Source organism: Pongo abelii, chromosome 12 (genome assembly GCF_028885655.2).
Source record: "Pongo abelii isolate AG06213 chromosome 12, NHGRI_mPonAbe1-v2.0_pri, whole genome shotgun sequence".
Classification (NCBI taxonomy): Eukaryota; Metazoa; Chordata; class Mammalia; order Primates; family Hominidae; genus Pongo; species Pongo abelii.
In genome coordinates, this window is record NC_071997.2 from 88,239,710 (window position 1) to 88,259,176 (window position 19,467).

Genomic DNA, 19,467 nt, shown 5'->3' on the forward strand with positions numbered 1-19,467 from the left:
CAGCTAAAACAATCTTGAAAAATAACAAATTTGGAGGACCCATCCTTCTCTATGTCAAAACTTACTAAGCTACACTAATCAACTCAGGGTGTTCAGGCATAGAGACAGACATATAGATGAACAGAACTGAGAGTCTGGAAATCAACTGATTTTCTTTTTTATGTTTTGTTTTACATTTAGAGACAGAGTCTCACTCTGTCACCCAGGCTGGAGTGCACCCTGGAGTGTGATCATGGCTCACGGCAACCTTGAACACCTGGGCTCAACTCCCACCTCAACCTTCCAAAGTGCTGGGATTTCAGGTGTGAGCCACCATGCCCAGCCTACAATCAGTTGATTTTTCAACAAAGGTTCCATGATAATCCAATGAAGCAAAGAATAGTCTTTTTAGCATGTGGTGCTGGAATAAATGGACCAGGCAATGGTTTCTAATGTAACACTAAAAGTAAAAGCAGCAACAACAATAAAACAATTGGACTTCATAAAAATTAAAAACTTTTATGCTTTTCAAGGGACACTATTAAGAAAGTGACATGAAAGCCCACAGAATGGGAGAAAATACTTGCAAATCACCTATCCAGTGTATATCAGGAATTCTTACAACTAAACAATAAAAAGACAACCAAATTTAATTATAGGCAAAGAATTTGAATAGACATTTCTCCAAATAAGACATGCAAATGTCCAATAAGTGCATGAAAATACCCTCAACAAAATTAGCCATCAGGGAAATGCAAAAAAAAAAAAAAAAATACAATGAGATAACAACTTGACACTCAGCAGGAAGGCCATCATCAGAAAAGCAGACCATCACAAGGCTTGATGAGATGTGGAAAAATCGGAACCTCGTAACATTGCTGATGGGAATGTAAAATGGTGTAGCTACTTTGGAAAACAGTTTGGCAGTTCCTCAAATAGTTAAATGTAGACTTACCATATGCCCAGTGGAGCAATTCCACTCCGGGATATATACCAGAGAGAACTGAAAACATGTTTTTATAAAAACTTGTACACAAATGTCCATAGCATCACTATTCATAATAGTCCAAAAGTGAAAACAAATGTCAATTCATGAACAGATAAACAAAATGTGCTTTATGGAAGTTACTATTCAGCCATAAAAAGGAATGATGTACTGATACATACTACAACATGGATAAACCTTGAAAACACTATGTTAAGTGAAAGAAGCTAGACACACAAGGCCCATATCGTATAACTCCATTTATATGAAATGCCCTGAATAGGCAAATCCATAGACACGGAAAGTAGGTAAGTGGTTGCCAGAGACTGAGGACAGAGAGGGAGGGGCCATGCACGGTTATTGCTAATGGAGATGTGGTTTATTTTGGGGGTGATGAAAATGCTCTGGAATGAGACATTGGTGATGGTTGCATAAGTCTGTGAATATACCAAAAATCCACTTAATTACATACTTTAAAAACGGTAAATTTTGGCTGGGCTCGGTGGCTCACACCTGTAATCCCAGCACTTTGGGAGGCCGAGATGGGTGGATCACCTGAGGTCAGGAGTTCGAAACCAGCCTGGCCAACATGATGAAACCCCGTGTCCCTACTAAAAATACAAAAAATTAGCTGGGCATGGTGGTGGGCACCTGTAATCCCAGCTACTCTGGAGGCTGAGGCAGGAGAATTACCTGAACCCAGGAGGCAGAGGTTGCAGTGAGCCGGGATCATGCCACTGCACCCCAGCCTGGGTAACAAGAGCAAAACTCCGTCTCAAAAAAAAAAAAGGTTTTATGGCATGTGAATTATATCTCAACAAAGCTGTTATTTTAAAATTGTAGTATAGTTTTAATACTTAGATTTAACAAATTAAAGCTTTTACCATGCCTAAATTTGAGCCTCTTTCCCCTCACCAGACAGAGAAAGGCTCTGGCAATGGAAACACACATTCCTGCCTATTAAAGCGTCAGAAAAGATTGAAATAAGCTTAATCATCGTTCACAGATTCTGCCAGTGTTTTTCTGCCTAGGCTGCATTTTCTCCTTTATCCTTTCAGGTTTTCATCAGGCTGTGTAAGATAGCTGGCAGGATCTGTGCGAAAAGTATCAAAATCATACCACTTTTCAGGGCTCAGATCAAACCTACAGGTATTGTGGGGGTACAACAGAAGATATTGACTAGTGTAAGGCAACTCTCTCTATATATAAGGCACACCTTTGGTAAATCGCTAAACTGCATACTAATAACAGCACCAGCAACAAACAAACCCTGAGCCTGAGCACGTCGGTGTGAGGTGGGCACCGTGCAAGGATGCTGGGAACCTGCCTCTGCCCTCAACCAGTGAACCGTCTAGTGGGGAAAGCAGACATCGTGGAATTGTGTGGACTTCAAGGAAAGGGAATGAACGGGTGCTATAGTATACAATAGGTAGACCTGACACCTCATCTGGGGGCTCCAGAAGGCTTCCTGTGGTGACACCTACCTGAGACCTAAATGATGAGACCACAGAAACAGCCTAAGGTGGTAGAGATACAGAAAGATGGAGGATTATCGAGACTAAAGAGGCGTTTTAGAGTTTACATTTATAATATATTAAAGAAAGGAAGGGCCAGGAGTGGTGGCTCACGCCTGTAATCCCAGCACTTTGGGAGGCCAAGGTGGGGGTGGATCACAAGGTCAGGAGTTCAAGACCAGCCTGACCAACATGGTAAAACCCCGTCTCTACTAAAAATAAAAAAATTAGCCAGGCATGGTGGCGTGCAACTGTAATCCCAGCTACTCAGGAGGCTGAGGCAGAAAAATTGCTTGAACCCGGGAGGTGGAGGTTGCAGTGAGCCAAGATCACGCCATTGCACTCCAGCCTGGGCAACAGAGGGAGGCTCCGCTCAAAAAAAAAAAAGAAAGGTGGTCTTTTATATGAGAGAAAGAAACTTGCATTTTGTTTAAACCACTGTTACCGTGGGACTTTGAAGCAGCAGGGCTTACATCTATAATACTACAGACACCTTATAAAGGAGCCTAATATTGACCTCTAACTCAAACCCAAAGACAGAAAAATCAGATCAGGGAAAGCAACCCTGATGGGTGTGGAAGTGAGAATACTGGTTTGTTACCACAGGTATGTATCGCTATATCTTCTGTTCTTCACTGAAGTAATGTATTGCCAGTCTTGAAAAATGTTAGTGCCAGGCGTGGTAGCTCATGCCTGTATTCCCAGCACTTTAGGAGACCAAGGTGGGCAGATCACTTGAGGTCAGGAGTTTAAGACAAGCCTGGCCAACATGGTGAAACCCCGTCTCTACTAAAAATACAAAAACAAAAATAATTAGCCAGGCATGGTGGCATGCACCTGTAGTCCCAGCTACTCAGGAGGCTGAGGTGGGAGGATTGCTTGAGCCTCAGAGGTCGAGGCTGCAGTGAGCCATGATTGCACCATTGCACTCCAGCCTGGGTGCAGAGTGAGTCCGTCTCAAAAAAAAAAAAAAAATTGTTTTGAAGAGTGTAGTGCAGAAGGGGGAGAAATTTTTCTCCGAGAATCTCTGTAGTTTAAACGCTTTTTGCAGTGCATCCTGCCCCACAAATTGGCATTTTGTCACAGTTTTATGTTGCCCTGAATTGCTCTGTACCTCTTCCACACCCGAAATCCTCTTTCTTCCCATTGACATCATAAACTCTGAGATATGTGGGGAGAAATTATGGTTTGATATCCATCCCCAAAAAGCCTAGCAGTGTTCTGAGCATAGACAAGCACTCATTCAATATTCATTCCATTCAGTGGGCAGTGTCTCTCCCTTAACGAAAAGAACCTGGCAGAGGCTGTGACAGGCCTGACCACTCACCAAATAAGGCAGAGGTGATGGTCACTTAGAGACAAAGGTGCATTGTATTTTAGAGGTAACTGGACAGCAAAGGCAACAGCAGCACATTATGTACTGTGCTGTCATGAGGACTTACCATCCAATTAGGCCATTTTCCTTCTGGCATGTTTTCCATCCAGGATGTGATAACCTCATACACGCTGTTCCCAGAAACAGTGTCTAGCATGGTGAGGTAATTGTTGAAGGGGAAATCGGCTTCTTGGATAAATGGCAATCCATAGTACATGACGGTCCTGTCAATACTCTCTGCATAGGCTTCAGTTCCCATGAACCTATAAGAGTTGATAAGGTTCAATGTCATCGGGGCCTGTCAGAAGACTGGGAAGGCACTCCACAGCTGCTTATCTTGCATGTACAAGATGTAGGGGCTGAATGCACACTATTAACCATATAGGACTAGCACCTTCTAGAAAGCATAATCAAGCTGTCACCAAATGTTAGACTGGATTAAGAAAATGTGGCACATATACACCATGGAATACTATGCAGCCATAAAAAAGGATGAGTCCATGTCCTTTGCAGGGACATGGATGAAGCTGGAAGCCATCCTTCTAAGCAAACTAACACAAGGACAGAAAACCAAACACCGCATGTTCTCACCCATAGGTGGGAGTTGAATAACGAGAACACATGGACACAGGGTGGGAACATCACACACCGGGGCCTGTCAGTGGGTGGGGGGCTGAGGGAGGGATAGCATTAGGAGAAATACCTAATGTAAATGATAAGTTGATGGGTACAGCAAACCAACATGGCACATGTATACCTATGTAACAAACCTGCATGTTGTACACATGTACCCTAGAACTAAAAGTATAATAATAAAAAATAACACAAGGCAGAAAAATCCACCCCCCCCCCCAAAAAAAATGAAACACATTTGGGTGCCAGGCGCAGTGGCTCACACCTGTAATCCCAACACTTTGGGAGGCCGAGGCGGGTGGATAACTTGAGGTCAGGAGTTTGAGACCAGCCTGGCCAACGTGGAGAAACATCTCTACCAAAAATACAAAAATTAGGTGTGGTGATATGCGCCTGTAATCCCAGCTACTCGGAAGGCCAAGGCAGGAGAATCACTTGAATTTGGGAGGTGAAGGTTGCAGTGAGACAAGATCATGCCACCACACTCCAGCCTGGGCAACAAAGTGAGAATCTGTGTTTAAAAAAAAAAAAAAATTGGATCTCAGTCTATATTGGTTGTTTTTTTATTTTTGTTTCTTGAGACAGAGTTTCAGTCTTACTGCCCAGGCTGGAGTGCAATGGCATGATCTTGGCTTACTACAACCTCCACCTCCCAGGTTCAAGCGATTCTCCTGCCTCAGCCTCCTGAGTACCTGGGATTACAGGCACCCGCCACCATGCCCAGCTAATTTTTTTGTTTTTAGTAGACACAGGGTTTCACCATGTTGGCCAGGCTGGTCTCAAACTCCTGACCTCAGATGATCTGCCCGCTTCAGCCTCCCAAAGTGTTGGGATTACAGGCATGAGCCACTGCGCCCAGCCTGTTCTTTTCTTTCTAAACCTAGAATCCTAGGAGAAATAATCTCCTAGAATCAAAATTTAGTAACATCCTGACACTAAAACTCATTGACATCCAGGAAGACTTTCTTTAGCAATTCTCATCACTCCATTTAGGATCTAAAGTTTATGTCTGCAAATAAGGTGGGGTATTTTCTTCAAAAGAACTTCCCCCTTGTATTTGAGTCCCTGTAACATCTTGCCTTATTATTGGTGTGCACTCTCAATTACTGAAAGCAAAACCCTGGGGAAGACACATTCACCTGAAATGACTCCGATCAATGCTTGCTTTAGCTATTTGAGGCAGCATATTTATGGATAAGTGCATGGTCTCTGGAGCCCAACTGCTTCAGTTCAAATCCCATAGCTGCCACTCCTACCTGTGGACATTACCTACATGCTCAGAGCCTCAGTTTCCTTGTCTATAAAATGGAGACAGAGTAATCGGAGTACCTACTTTAAGAAGATGAAATTTCTTTAATTCCTTCCTATTGATTCTGTTGAGTGATCTATGTAAACTTAATGATGGGTAATTTTATTGAGTGTTTACTATGATCCAGGCACTACTTTAAGTACTTTATATATATTATCTAATTTAATCTCACAACAGCCTTATAGAGGTTATTGCTATCACTTTTTTATTGATGAGAAAACTGAGACTTACATTAATTAACCGGCCCTAGGTCACACAGCTACAGAGCAGGACTCCTTCAGGCCTACCTGATTCCAAAGCTGTGTTCCTGATACTTTAGCTGAAACATATGGATTTATACTGTACAAGGAAACTATAGATCCAATAACAATGATAAAAATAATGCTGCAGAGAAGGAGCTGGTATTTTTACTATTTTCTTGAGATGGAGTCTTGCTCTGTTGCCCAGGCTGGAGCACAATGGCATGATTTCAGCTCACTGCAACCTCTGTCTCCCCGGTTCAAGCAATTCTCCTGCCTCAGCCTCCCAAGTAGCTGGGATTACAGGCATGTGCCACCATGCCCATTTTTGTAGTTTTAGTAGAGGAGGGGTTTCACCATGTTGCCCAGGCTGGTCTCGAACACCATCAGGTGATCCACCAGCCTTGACCTCCCACAGTGCTGGGATTACAGGCATGAGCTACTGCACCCAGCTGGAGCTGGTTTTGTGTTTTTTTGGTTCTTCTTCTTTTTTTTTTTTTTTTTTTTTTTGTGATGGAGTCTCGCTCTGTCACCCAGGCTGGAGTGCAGTGGTGCAGTCTTGACTCACTGCAACCTCCACTTCCCGGGTTCAAGTGATTCTCCTGCCTCAGCCTCCTGAGTAGCTGGGATTACAGGCACCCACCACCACACCCAGCAAATTTTTGTATTTTTAGTAGAGACGGGGTTTCACCACATTGGCCAGGCTGGTCTCAAACTCCTGACCTCGTGATCCACCTACTTTGGCCTCCTACAGTGCTGGGTTTACAGGCGTGAGCCACTGTGCCCGGCCTGGAGCTGGTTTTTGAAAAAGAAAAAATAATAGTTCATGGCTAACATTTAGCTAATATAATCTCTTTTTAATTAACCTAATTTTCACAAAACTCCTGTGAAGTAAGTAGTGTGATCTGCATCATTTTACAAAAGAGGAAACTGAAAGTCAGCAAAGTAAGCAAACAGGAAAGGAATATGGCAGGCCCTGGTATAACCAAACTGTAATCAATTAGAGTTATGCAGGCTTGTTACATTATTACTTGAACCTCCAAATACACTTGGTTGTGAGGGATACACTGCAGATCACACACTAAGCCTGGGAAGAAATGAGAGCATATGCCATGGTCACCTGTATCTGCCGGGCTCCGTGCTGTATTGGTCCATGGTCTGCCGGAAGCTGCGGACAATGTCGTGAATTCCCACCTGCGTGGTGGTGAAGTCATGGTACAGCTCCGAGTATTGTGTGAGCATGTCCTTTGAAAACCAGGACAACATGGTTATCATCATTTCATACATCGCATGCCCACAGCTGGCTCTATGTGAATGTAGTCAACCTCTTCAAAGGGCTCAAGCCAAGCAAGGCACACACTCAAACATGGTTTTGTGGATGGAGAAGAATACTTCATTTGATGCTCAAGTTGTTAACTTTATAAATCTACTAAGCAATATTTCTCTAATAAACTGTCACCCATTTTAGCAAATAAATTTTACCAAGCAAAACACTGATTACAAAGTCTTCCTCAACACGTAATTGTCAAAATGTTTCAGACACTTTTAAAGACAAAAAAAAAAGATCTTAGTGGTTATAGAGCTCATTATTACACATATACTTTATCTGCTCACAAAACTATTGACATCATGCACTTAAATTTGTTTCTTTACCATCACTATCCTTTCTCCTTACTGTTACACTTTCTCGGGGTTTCAGTAAATTTTTCCTACTTTCTGTATCTTTGTAGGATTTCTATGTCAGTGTCTCATTTCTATGTCTTTCTAGGATGACAATAATCTCCTAGAATCAAAACAAAAAATTACATCTCATACAACTCAAGGCCTCCTCACTTAAGCCTATGTCAGATGACAAAATTGCAGGAGTAAATGTCCTCTATTTTGTGGCCCTTGGTAGAGCCCACACTGTCCATGTCTTCAGAACCCTTGTCACTGAAGGACTCCTCAAGGGATCCCTCGCTCTGGAGGGAACCAGTGGAAAAAAAACATCTAATGCATATGCATTTGAAACTCTTGAGCATTTCCTAAAGAAATGAATCAAGGCACTTGCTAGACACAGGACAAAACTCATCTTTGTAATTGGTATCTCAGGCTGAGAAAGAAAACACTCTGATGACATTTTCAGAAAAGGCAAAAGAAAAACGTTTAAAATAAAACTTTACCGGGATTTGGGTCTTATTTACTTGGATCTCATCTCTCAGATGCTTTGCTTCTAGGAGGAATTTAACAGCATCAAAACTGAAACCATCAACACCCTTTGTGAGCCAGAACCGTATAATTTCCTAAAGATGAAGAAGCAAAATGCTTGGTTACATTAACTACATGTTATTATCACAACGTTTAATAAAAGTTTTGACTGTTAACGACTTGGCATCATAAAATAGATATCTATATACAGAACAAGCACAGTATTCACAGTCTATTTTTATCTATTTAGCATAACTGTCTTACTATAATACACTCTCAAGTAACTGCATTTGGCGACTCCCACACCTCCTTCATATTTGAATTCAGAATTACCATTAGTTACATTTGTAATGGATGTTATGAGGATGTTTTCAAAGTTTAGAGAATCTACTAAAAATGAAAGAATGAAACCATAAAAAAAAGATAGGACTCAGAATAAACTGGGAAAGTTTCTCATCTCCCTCATGCCCAAGTCATTAACTGTCACTGCAAACTCAAAGAAAATAACACATTGTTCAATAGTTAAATATTTCACTCCTTACTAGGAAGGCAAATGAGAGGTGAAGTGCTTAGATATTAAAGGATCACCTGCTAGGAGTAATATGGAAGGGACACACACAAAAAAATAGAATCAACCATCAACCAAGTAAATAGCTAAGAATAGTGACAATCCTGTGGTAAAACTCAGATACAAGTGTTGTCTTGAATACACTCAGATAATAAAAGGTGAAATGGGCTGGGCGCGGTGGCTTATGCCTGTAATCCCAGCACTCTGGGAGGCCGAGGCAGGCGGATCACCTGAGGTCAGGAGTTTGAGACCAGCCTGGCCAACATGATGAAACCCTGTCTCTACTAAAAATACAAAAATTAGCCAGGCATGGTGGTGGGTGCCCATAATCCCAGCTACTCGGGAGGCCAAGGCAGGAGAATCGCTTGAACCCGGGAGGCGGAAGTTGTGGTGAGCCAAGATTGGGCCATTGCACTCCAGCCTGGGCAACAAGAGCAAAACTCCGTCTTAAAAAAAAAAAGAAAAAATAAGGAACGTACATTATTCCACTGGCTTTAATTTCACAGATAAATTGATCCCAAGCACAAATTGTTAAGCTAAAAATCCAGGTTCTCATACATTTCATTTTATTCTTTGGTGACAGACTTTCTTCCAAAGGTGTGTGCTGGAAACCCGATTATTGTATGAATGCCCCTGGCTCGCTCTCCTCTCCTGCCCTACTCTTCCAACACACCTTGCTAGAGAGAAGGTAGTCATTGCCTGCTCAGCCTCTCCCCTGCCTCAACTGCTCCTGAGAGCATCATCGTGGGCTGCGTTGTTCCCAGGCATTTTTAATGCTGAAGCCAAAGATTAGAGAGATGAAGACTGGTGCAAATAAATGGTTAGGCCGGGCGCGGTGGCTCACGCCTATAATCCCAGCACTTTGGGAGGCCAAGGCGAGTGGATCACTTGAGGCCAGGAGTTTGTGACCAGCCTGGCCAACATGGTAAAACCCCGCTTCTACTAAAAATACAAAAATTAGTTGGGCGTGGAGGCATGCACCTGTAGTCCCAGCTACTTGGGAGGCTGAGCATGAGAATTGCTTGAACCTAAAAATCGGAGGTTGCAGTGAGCCAAGATCATACCACTGCACTCCAGCCTGGGTGGCAGAAGGAGATCCTGTTTCAAAAAAAAAAAAGGGCAGTGGCGGGGATAGGGGGGCGGCCAGTGTGGCCAGAGGAGCATAAGTAAGAGTAGAAGGAGGTAAAGAGAACTAACTCATCATGCTCAGCTTTGTAGTTAACAGGAAAGATCTGGGATTTGTGTGAGGGTGATGGGAAACCCCTGGAGGGATTTTTAAGCAGAAAAGGCTGTGAGCTGACTTACATGTTTTTTAAAGATCTGATGTGTGAAGGATCAACTGTATAGTATGGCATTTCCTCAGAAGGTTAAACATCAAGTTACCATAAGACCCCGCAATTTCATGCATAGGTATATACCCAAGAGAAATGAAAACTTATGTCCACGCAAAAACTTCTTCACAAATATTCATAGCAGCATTATTCATAATAGCCAGAAAGTGGAAACAACCCAATGGTCTATCCATATGATGAATATTTGGCCATGGAAAGGAACGATGTGCTGACACATGCTACAACATGGATGAACCTTGAAAAGATTTTTCTAGCCAGGTGTGATGGCTCACACCTGTAATCTCAGCAATTTAGGAGGCTGAGGTGGGAGGATCGCTTGAGCTCAGGAGTTCTAGACCAGCCAGGCAACATGACAAAACCCTGTCTCTACAAAAAATGAAAAATTAGCTGAGTGTGATGGTACACATCTGTAGGCCTCTGAAACAGCACCTGGTACTTAGTGAACCAATTGTAGCATGAAAGAATGACATATTGAGCCTGAATGACCAAACATTACAGAAGTACAGCATGTTCCCTGGCTTCAGGTCTACAGAACAGTTGGGGACATGTGGGACAAGGGATGGTCACCTAATAATGCAGGTCCTCATGAGAGGAGACACCTCTGCCTACAGGGCTGCAAGAGCTTCAAGACATTTCAAAATAATGTGGGTTGGCACAGCAGGAGAAGGAAGAGCTAGAGCTTGAACTTGACCTAGATGACCTGGTGGGATTTCAGTGGAGGGTGGGAATGGGACAACATGAGCCAAGCGTGGAGGCAGAGGCTGGCCTGTACTGGGACAGGTGGGAGGACCAGGTGACCTTGAAAAGCAGAGGGCCTGAGCCTCAGCTACCTGCCTCAATCCCCCAGCCAGCCTCTCCCAGCGAGGCCTGCTCTGGCACCTGTTCACAAGCTCTGCAAAGGAACAGTGGCTCTCCCTACTTTTCTCTTGGCTCATCCCTTGCTGTATGGAAGGTTTCACAGGAAAGTATATATCACTGTAGAGCAGAACCATCTGTAAAGTACTAAACAGCCAATTTTCACCTATGGAGGGAAACAGAGCCACAGATCCCAAATGACAACTATCCCACAGTTCATTTGTGTATTAGAGTTTGTTCTCATGCTGCTAATAGAGACATACCTAAGACTGGGTAATTTGTAAAGCTGTTTAATTGACTCACAGTTTCACAGGGCTGGGGAAGGCCTCGCAATCATGGCAGAAGGCGAATGAGGAGCAAAGTCACATCTTACATGACAGCAGGCGAGAGAGTTTGTGCAGGAGAACTCCCACTTATAAAACCATCAGAACTCACTATCACGAGAACAGGATGGAGGAAACCACACCCATGATTCAATTGTCTCCACCTGCTCCCTCCCACGACACATGGGGATTATGGGAATTACAATTCAAGATGAGACTGAGGTGAGGACACCGCCAAACCATATCAACTTGTTTGACTTGAAGTGTGTTTCTATCTGCACGTGAATATGGAGGTTTCAAGTCAAGTCAAGGGTCTCAACAGCTAAATGCAAGGGTTAATACCGCTCATGTCAATTCACTTTAAGCTGAGATTTTGAATGGTGAAGCTTGAATCAATTTTTTATGCCTAAGAGCAGGTTCTGGGGCGAATAACTCTTATCATGGGCACAGGTGACCCAAATAACCTCCAGTAATCTCTACCCAGTGGAATTTTTCTCTGGGGCATAAAAAACAAATTTGTTCTTACTAGTGCCTTTATCTTTTACCAAATTCATTCATTCAATAAGTATTTGAACTCCTACTGTATACCAGGCACTTAGGCAAAGCTCTGGAACTACAACCACAAGCAAAATACAACAGACACAGTCCTAGGTCTCCCGGATTATTTTAGAATCTCCAGCTAGACAAATAGCAACACAAAAATATTTAAATCACAGCTGAGACAAAGGAGAGAAACATGGTAATACAAGAGGGTAAAACAGCAATTCGCCCTGGGGAGGGTTTGCAGCTGGCAAACAGGAAGTGACAGCCATTCATCAGAGAATGGGCTAGAGAAGTCTGGTGGGGCAAAGAAAGGCACCTCATTTCTAGAACAGGTTTTCAGTGGCTTCAGGAGTGACCTTACTATGAAGCTAACCAAACTTAAGCTTCAAGACCTCTCACTTGCACCCATCTAACTCCCCTTCTTTGCTCATTTTGTGCTCTATTTTAAGAAGGCCCTAAATTACTATGAGCTTCAAACCCCGCGCAACCTGGGTCCGCCCCCAGGTGGTGCTGTTCTTTAAAAGTGTGAACATTGTTTGGGGCAGAGCACGAATAACTGAAGGCATCCAAGCATCCTCTGACAAAAATGTGGGAAAACATTAAGCACCATTCTGTGTAAACATCAAGTTTTGGGCACTGATTTCCTAAAATAAAGCCAGTCCTTTTCTTTACGGAGTCCGGATCTCAGCATTGTGAAATGTTGACCTGACATTAAACATGAGAAACTTGTACCCCATAGAAGGTTTATGGCCCTAGCATAATCAGAAATATTATCATCGTTTAATGAGATAAAACAGTAAAAGCTTGATGGACATTTTCTGAAAGTCATTTGAAATGCTGATAATTCACATTATCACCAAGATAATCCAAAGTTTGATCTTGAAAAATATTTGCTTCATGCTATTTATTCTGTCAACCAGGAGGGAAAAGAGAGCTTCAGATTTTAATTGTTAACCCTCTTTACTCCAGTGAAGGTCTCCCAGGGTTCCAGATGCAAAAATGGGCACAGAGCCTGGGTCGGCTGGGTATATGACCCACGCAGGTGCCGTGGACTCCGGGAACTGGACTATACACTATGTCCTTGACTCCTGTCTGACTCCCATGACATCACGCACTCCTGGTTTTTCCACTGGGCACATTTTAACTCCTTTCTCTTTAAATAACTCACTGCTCTGAGTGAAAAGAAAGCAAGTCAGCATTAAGGAAGCAAGTTAACATATCCAAATACATGGAACCTTGAGCCAAGCCTTTCCTTTTCAGATGGCTGACATTTGGGGGCCCGTTTACTAAAAAGCCATGTTTGGGAAAAGCTGTCTACTCTTACATGGGATGATAAAGAAGACACCCTCTTCAGCCAGGTGTGGTGGCTCATGCCTGTAATCCTAGCACTTTCAGAGACCGAGGTGGGAGGATTACTTGAGCTCAGGAGTTCAAGACCAGCCTGGGCAACAAAGTGAGACCCTGTCTCAATGAAAAAACAAAAATGAAAACAAACCAAAAACACAAACAGAAGACATCCTCTTGAAAATGTCATCAATCCCAGGTTGTCCATCTCAAGAAAGAATGAGAAAGGATGTTTCAGAGCACAGAGGAAACTATTCCTCTACTTAGAGGCAAGAGAAAGAAAACTGACCCTACTCATGTTCAGAAATCTTGGAAAAATTCTTTGCTAACTCCTCCAGAAGCAAGAAGTAGAGGAAAGATCAAGGACTTCAGAATCTGACCCTCTGGGTACAACCCAGCTCTCTCACTGTCCAGCTGCATGACATAGGGCATCTGCAAGACTAGCTAAGCCTCAGTGTCTCCATCAATAACATAGTATGGAGGGTTTCTGTATGGAGTAAATAAGGTATTGCTGCCAGAGTCAATTGACTTTTCAGACTTTCTTTTTTTTTTTTTTTTTTGAGATGGAGTCTCACTCTGTCACCCAGGCTGGAGTACAGTGGTGTGATCTCAGCTCTGCAACCTTTGCCTCCCCGGTTCAAGCAATTCTCCTCCATTGGCCTCCTGAGTAGCTGGGATTACAGGTGCCTGTCACCACGTCTGGCTAATTTTTGTATTTTTAGTAGAGATGGAGTTTCACCATGTTGACCAGGCTCGTCTCAAACTCCAGACCTTAAGTGATCCACCCACCTCGGCCTCCCAAAGTGCTGAGATTACAGGCATGAGCCACCACACCCAGACCCCTTTCAGTCTTTATATTACCCAATCTCTCTGCATCATTTGACACTGTTGACCAATCTCGTCTTCTAGAAACACTCAGATACCTTAGCTCCGTTATACCCTGCCCCTTGGTTTGCCTCCCTTCTCTGTCTCTTCTGCAGCTCTTTGATGTCAGTGCTCCTTGGGGCTCCATCTTACACCCTCTGGACATTTCACTTCACAATAGTATTTATTTACTTACCAATTTACTGACTATTTAACAAGTACTGTATACAGTAAAAAACATAGCATCCTAAGTGCTTTACAAAGGTTAAACCATTTAATCTTCAAGTAACCCCATTAAGTACGTACCATTATTGTTCCCCCTTTACCAGTGAGGAAACTGTGGCTCAGGAAGATGATGTGCCTTTGACAAGGTCATGGTTGGTAAGTGGTGGCAGCAGAATTGCAACTGTAGGGCGCCCTGACTTATTTGCTAGCCTGGCTCCCTTGGTTTTTTCTTTTAATTGGAAGGTCTACCAACACCTGGCCCTCATTCACATGTGAGCAATTTGCTCCAGCTACGTTGCAGTTGGCCCTCTTGCTCACCTTACCCAGCCTGCTTCTCTCACCAAACACCTACCTGAGCGCTGTAGACATCAGCCATGTCAACAAGTCCCACAGTTTTATCTCTAGACCAGACTTTTCCTTGAGCTCCGTGTCCTTATATCTTTTTTTTTTTTTTTCCCGAGATGGTGTCTTGCTCTGTCGCCCAGGCTGGAGTGCAGTGGCATGATCTCGGCTCTCTGCAACCTCTTCCTCATGGGCTCAAGCAATTCTCCTGCCTCAGCGTCCCAAGTAGCTGGGATTACAGGTGCCCACAACCATGCCTGGCTAATTTTTGTATTTTTAGTAGAGATGGGGGCTTCACCATGTTGGCCAGGCTGGTCTTGAACTCCTGACCACGTGATCCACCTGCCTCAGCCTCCCAAAGTGCTGGGATTACAGGCATAAGCCACTGTGCCCAGCCCAGTGTCCTTATATCTAACTGTCCACTGAACACTTGGATGTGTCACAGGCAGCTCAAACTCTACATACCTAAGATATTTCCCTGTCTCTCCCTGTGTCTCCCATCTCAGACAATGGTTCTGCCACCCACCCCATATTCAAATCTGAAACCTGGGATTCACAGGGGACTCCTCTCAGAGCCCTGATGATTTCTCTGCACCTCTATGCCTCCATCACTGGCCTAAAGCCACCAGAATTTCTTTCCCAATTACTGCACCATCCTCCTCCCTGGCCCCAAAGCCTCCAAACCTGCCCTACTCAAACCCCTTCTCAAAAACCAGACTGATTTCTCAAATTGAAAAAAAATAAAATAAAAAATAAATACCTAAGACCTTTTAAGCCCAAATCCTTACCAGGGCCTTCAGTGGTGCTCCTGACCTCACCCCCAGTGACCTCTCTAGTCTCATCGAGTCACTCCCTGCTCTATATATTACATCCCAGAGATATTGGACAGCTACCAGCACCTCTAATGTGTCACGATCCATGCTTTCCTCTGCTGGAAACACTGCCACCCATGCCTGTTCGCTTAGCTCATGCCTGTTCCTCTGGTATCTCACCTCCTCTTCAAATGTGTCCAGGTTAGGCACTTGCCCTGTGTATTCCTACCTCCTACTGTCATGACCGCTGGGCACATTTTATTGCAATTGCCTGTTTAATTGTCCACCTCCCACTCCAGAATATAAGCCCCAGGGTGGCTACAAGACATATGTATCTTACCAGCCCCTACACCCTTAGCACATGGTCAAGACACACAATACCTATTGTTAAATGAGTGAATGATTATAATAAAGTGCCTGGCATAGAGAAGGTGCAATAAATGGCACAATTATTATTATCAAACATAGAGCTGGCTAATCAGGCAGGTAGTGAGTGAATTGTGTTTTGAATTGAGCTGCTGCCTCCAGCAGTATCATGCTTAGTAGGGACAGAACAGAGCCTACACCTGTGCTCTGGGTTCCCTCTCAGCTGGGTCTCCCCAGCAGTCCCTACCCTGGGGCTCAGCATTCCCATACGGCAGGTCTAGGATCACTCCAAACCCCAGATACAAGGCCAGGCCATCTGGAGTCTCTTCCTTGCCATGCTGCTAACCCACTGGGTTACTTCACCTCTCTGTGTCTCATTTTCCTCATTTGTCAAATAAGAAATTTGGAGGACCAGTAAAAACCAAAGTGATTGGGAAAGTATGAAATATTATACAAATATACACCCCTGATACCTCAGAGAAGGTTTTCTGACTTCTTCAGCTGAAAGCACTCAAGCCCCAAGAGGTTCAGAGCAGAGCCAAGTCCCCTGATGGCCAGTGCAAAGAGGAGGAGAAAGAGAAGGAGAGCAGAGGGTGCTCTCCGCTGGATTTCCCCAGCATGCCAGCTTCCCACTGTACAGATAAAGCAAAATCTGATAGGAGCGGGGAGGAAGCGGGCTCAGGCTCCAGGAGTACAAGTTGGTATGCAAGCAAGTCATTCCAAACGCCTCCTCCACACAAACCCTCTGAGCTGCAAATTATTAACCTGCTTAACTCTATTGCAGAAACAAGCGCTGCTGGGGGTAAGGTGGGGAGGAGGGTGACAGAAGTCTCCTTCATGCCAAAGTCCCTTTCCAAGAGCAAAGACACTTTTGTCTCAGCTTCTCAGCATTTCTTATTTACTTCTAATAGTAAATCTTCTAAACCAGTCTTGCAAATAAAGTCTAATCTCTCAACCGGAGGCAGTAATGATTCATCACATGAGGGATTTCAGCCGGAGGACCAGTAAATAAGTATCCTATCCACACACTCCACGGCTTGGATATCTGGAAGAGCACAGCTGGGTTAGTCAAAAAAATAATTAATGTATTGGCTGGCACATTTTGGCAGAATTTATCACACTTGTCTAAACATCCCCAGACAATTCATCATTATTGCCACAAGGAGCCTGGAAAAATCCACTGCCTGATAAACCAACTGTAAACCAGCTGGTTTACACTCACATTTATCAATGTATAACTGAAAACCTCCTTGAAAAAACCGTGCAGAAAAAGTGAAGCATGGAGAGGGAAACACATACATTGCCTCAAAGCAGGTGTAGGATTGTGGTTAAGAGCATGAACTCAAGTCCTAGTGTCTGGATTTCAATTCTGCTCCATGACTCCCAAGGATGGTGACTTTACCTATCTAAGCCTCAATTTCCTTCTCTGTAAAATGATCACAAAACCTTGTAAATTAGGCTTATTCTGAGCATTAAATTATCCAGGAACAGCACTTAGCACATAGAATGTGTGGGGAGAGCATGAGGCGTGGGTGTGCTAAGGAGTTTTGGTGATGAAGAAGAGGAGAGTCCACAGGCTACCAGAGAAGTTTAAAACTAACCCCTAGTTAGTCTGCTGACCATGTCTACAACTACCCAACCCACAACCCCACAACCCCACAACCCCACAACCCCACAACCCCACAACCCCACAACCCCATGGAGGCAAGGTGCCCTCACTCATGGTGCTTACTTCCGGAACAGATTCCAAAACATTTCATACAAATTCTGGAAAAACTAAACATACATAGTAAAAAAAAAAAAAAAAAAAAAGTCTTAAAACTAAGTAGTCTATAGGAATACATTTAACAAGAGAAGTACAAGACATGTACTCTGAGAACTGCAAAACATTGTTGAAAGAAATGAAAGAACACATAAATAAATGGAAAGACATCTCATGTTCATGAATTGGAAGACTTAACATAAGATGGCTATATTCCCCAGAGTAAACCACAGATTCAATGCAATCGCTATCAAAACCCCAGCAGGCTTCTTTGCAAACATTGTCAAGCTGACTCAGAAATTCATATGGAAATCCAAAGGACTTGGAATAGTGAAACAATACTGAAAAAGAACAAAGTTGTAGGATTCTCACTTCCCGATTTCAAAACTTACTACAAAGCGCTAGTAATTCAGACAGTGTGTGGTACTGACATAAGGACAGACATATAGATGAATGGAACAGAATTGAGAGTCCAGAAATAAACCCATGCATTTATGGTCAATTGATTTTCAACAAAAGTTGCCAGACAATTCAGTAGGGAAAGAATAGTATTTTTAAACAAATGTGGCTGGAATAACTGAATAGCCACATGCAAAAAAAAAAGAAGTTGGACTCCTTACCTTCACACCCTGTATAAAAATTAACAAAAAATGGAACAGACAATCTAAAATGTAAGACTGAAACTATGAAACTGAGAAGAAAACATAGGAGTAAATCTTCACGACCTTGGATTAAGCAATGGTTCTTAGATACGACACTAAAGGCACAAGCAACAAAAGAAAAAAATAAATAAACTGGGCCAGGCGCGGTGGCTCATGCCTGTAATCCCTGCACTTTGGGAGGCCGAGGCGGGTGGATCACCGGAGGTCAGGAGTTCGAGACCAGTCTAGCCAACATGATAAAACCCCTGTCTCTACTAAAAATACAAAAAATTAGCTGGGCATGGTGGTGCACACCTATAATCCCAGCTACTCAGGAGGCTGAAGCAGGAAAATCACTTGAACCCAGAAGGCGGAGGTTGCAGTGAGTTGAGATTGCACCACTGCACTCCAGCCTAGGTAACAAGAGCATAACTCTGTCTCAAAAAACAAATAAATAAATAGGACATCATCAAAATTAAAAACTCTTGTGCTTCAAAAAGCACCATCAAGAAAGTAAAAAGACAACCAACAGAATGGGAAAAATTATTTGTAAATCATGTATCAAGAATATGAAAAGAGGCCAGGTGTGGTGGCTCATGCCTATAATCCCAGCACTTTGGGAGGCTGAGGCAGGAGGATTGCTTGAGACCACGAATTCGAGATCAGCCTGGCCAACATGGTGAAACCCCGTCTCTACTAAAAATACAAAAATGTGCCAGGTATGGTGATGTGCACCTGTAATCTCAGCTACTTGGGTGGCTGAGGCAGGAGAGTCGCTTGAACCCAGGAGGTGGAGGTTGCAGTGAGCCGAGATCACGCCACTGCACTCCAGCCTGGGTAACAGAGTGAGACCCTGTCTCAAAAAAAAAAAAAAAAAAAAGAAAAAGGAAAAAGAATATGTGAAGAACTTTTACAACCCAATAATAAAAAGACAACCCTATTTAACAATGGGCAAAGGGCCAGGTGCGGTGGCTCACACCTGTAATCCCAGCACTGTGGGAGGCCAAGGGGGGAGGACTGCTTGAGACCAGGAGCTCGAGACCAGCCTGGCCAACATGGAGAAACCCCATCTCTACAAAAAATACAAAAATTAGCCGGGCACGGTGGCACGTGCCTATAGTCCCAGGTACTCAGGAAGCTGAGGCGCAAGAATCACTTGAGCCTGGGCGACGGGGGTTGCAGTGAGCCAAGACTGCACCACTGCACTCCAGCCTGGGTGACAGAGTGAAACTCTATCTCAAAAAACTAA

General features: G+C 43.6%; 1 protein-coding gene across 1 annotated transcript in view; it reads right to left on the reverse strand.

Moving 5' to 3' along the window:
* SLC3A1 (solute carrier family 3 member 1) overlaps window positions 1-19,467 on the reverse strand; it is a 44,512-nt gene that overhangs the window by 11,173 nt on the left and 13,872 nt on the right. The window contains exons 5-7 of the mRNA XM_063713445.1: window positions 8,197-8,316; window positions 7,155-7,279; window positions 3,921-4,116 (exon numbers count right to left, since the gene is read on the reverse strand). Of these exons, the coding sequence (XP_063569515.1) occupies window positions 3,921-4,116; window positions 7,155-7,279; window positions 8,197-8,316 (441 nt within the window). The remainder of the gene's footprint in view (window positions 1-3,920; window positions 4,117-7,154; window positions 7,280-8,196; window positions 8,317-19,467) is intronic.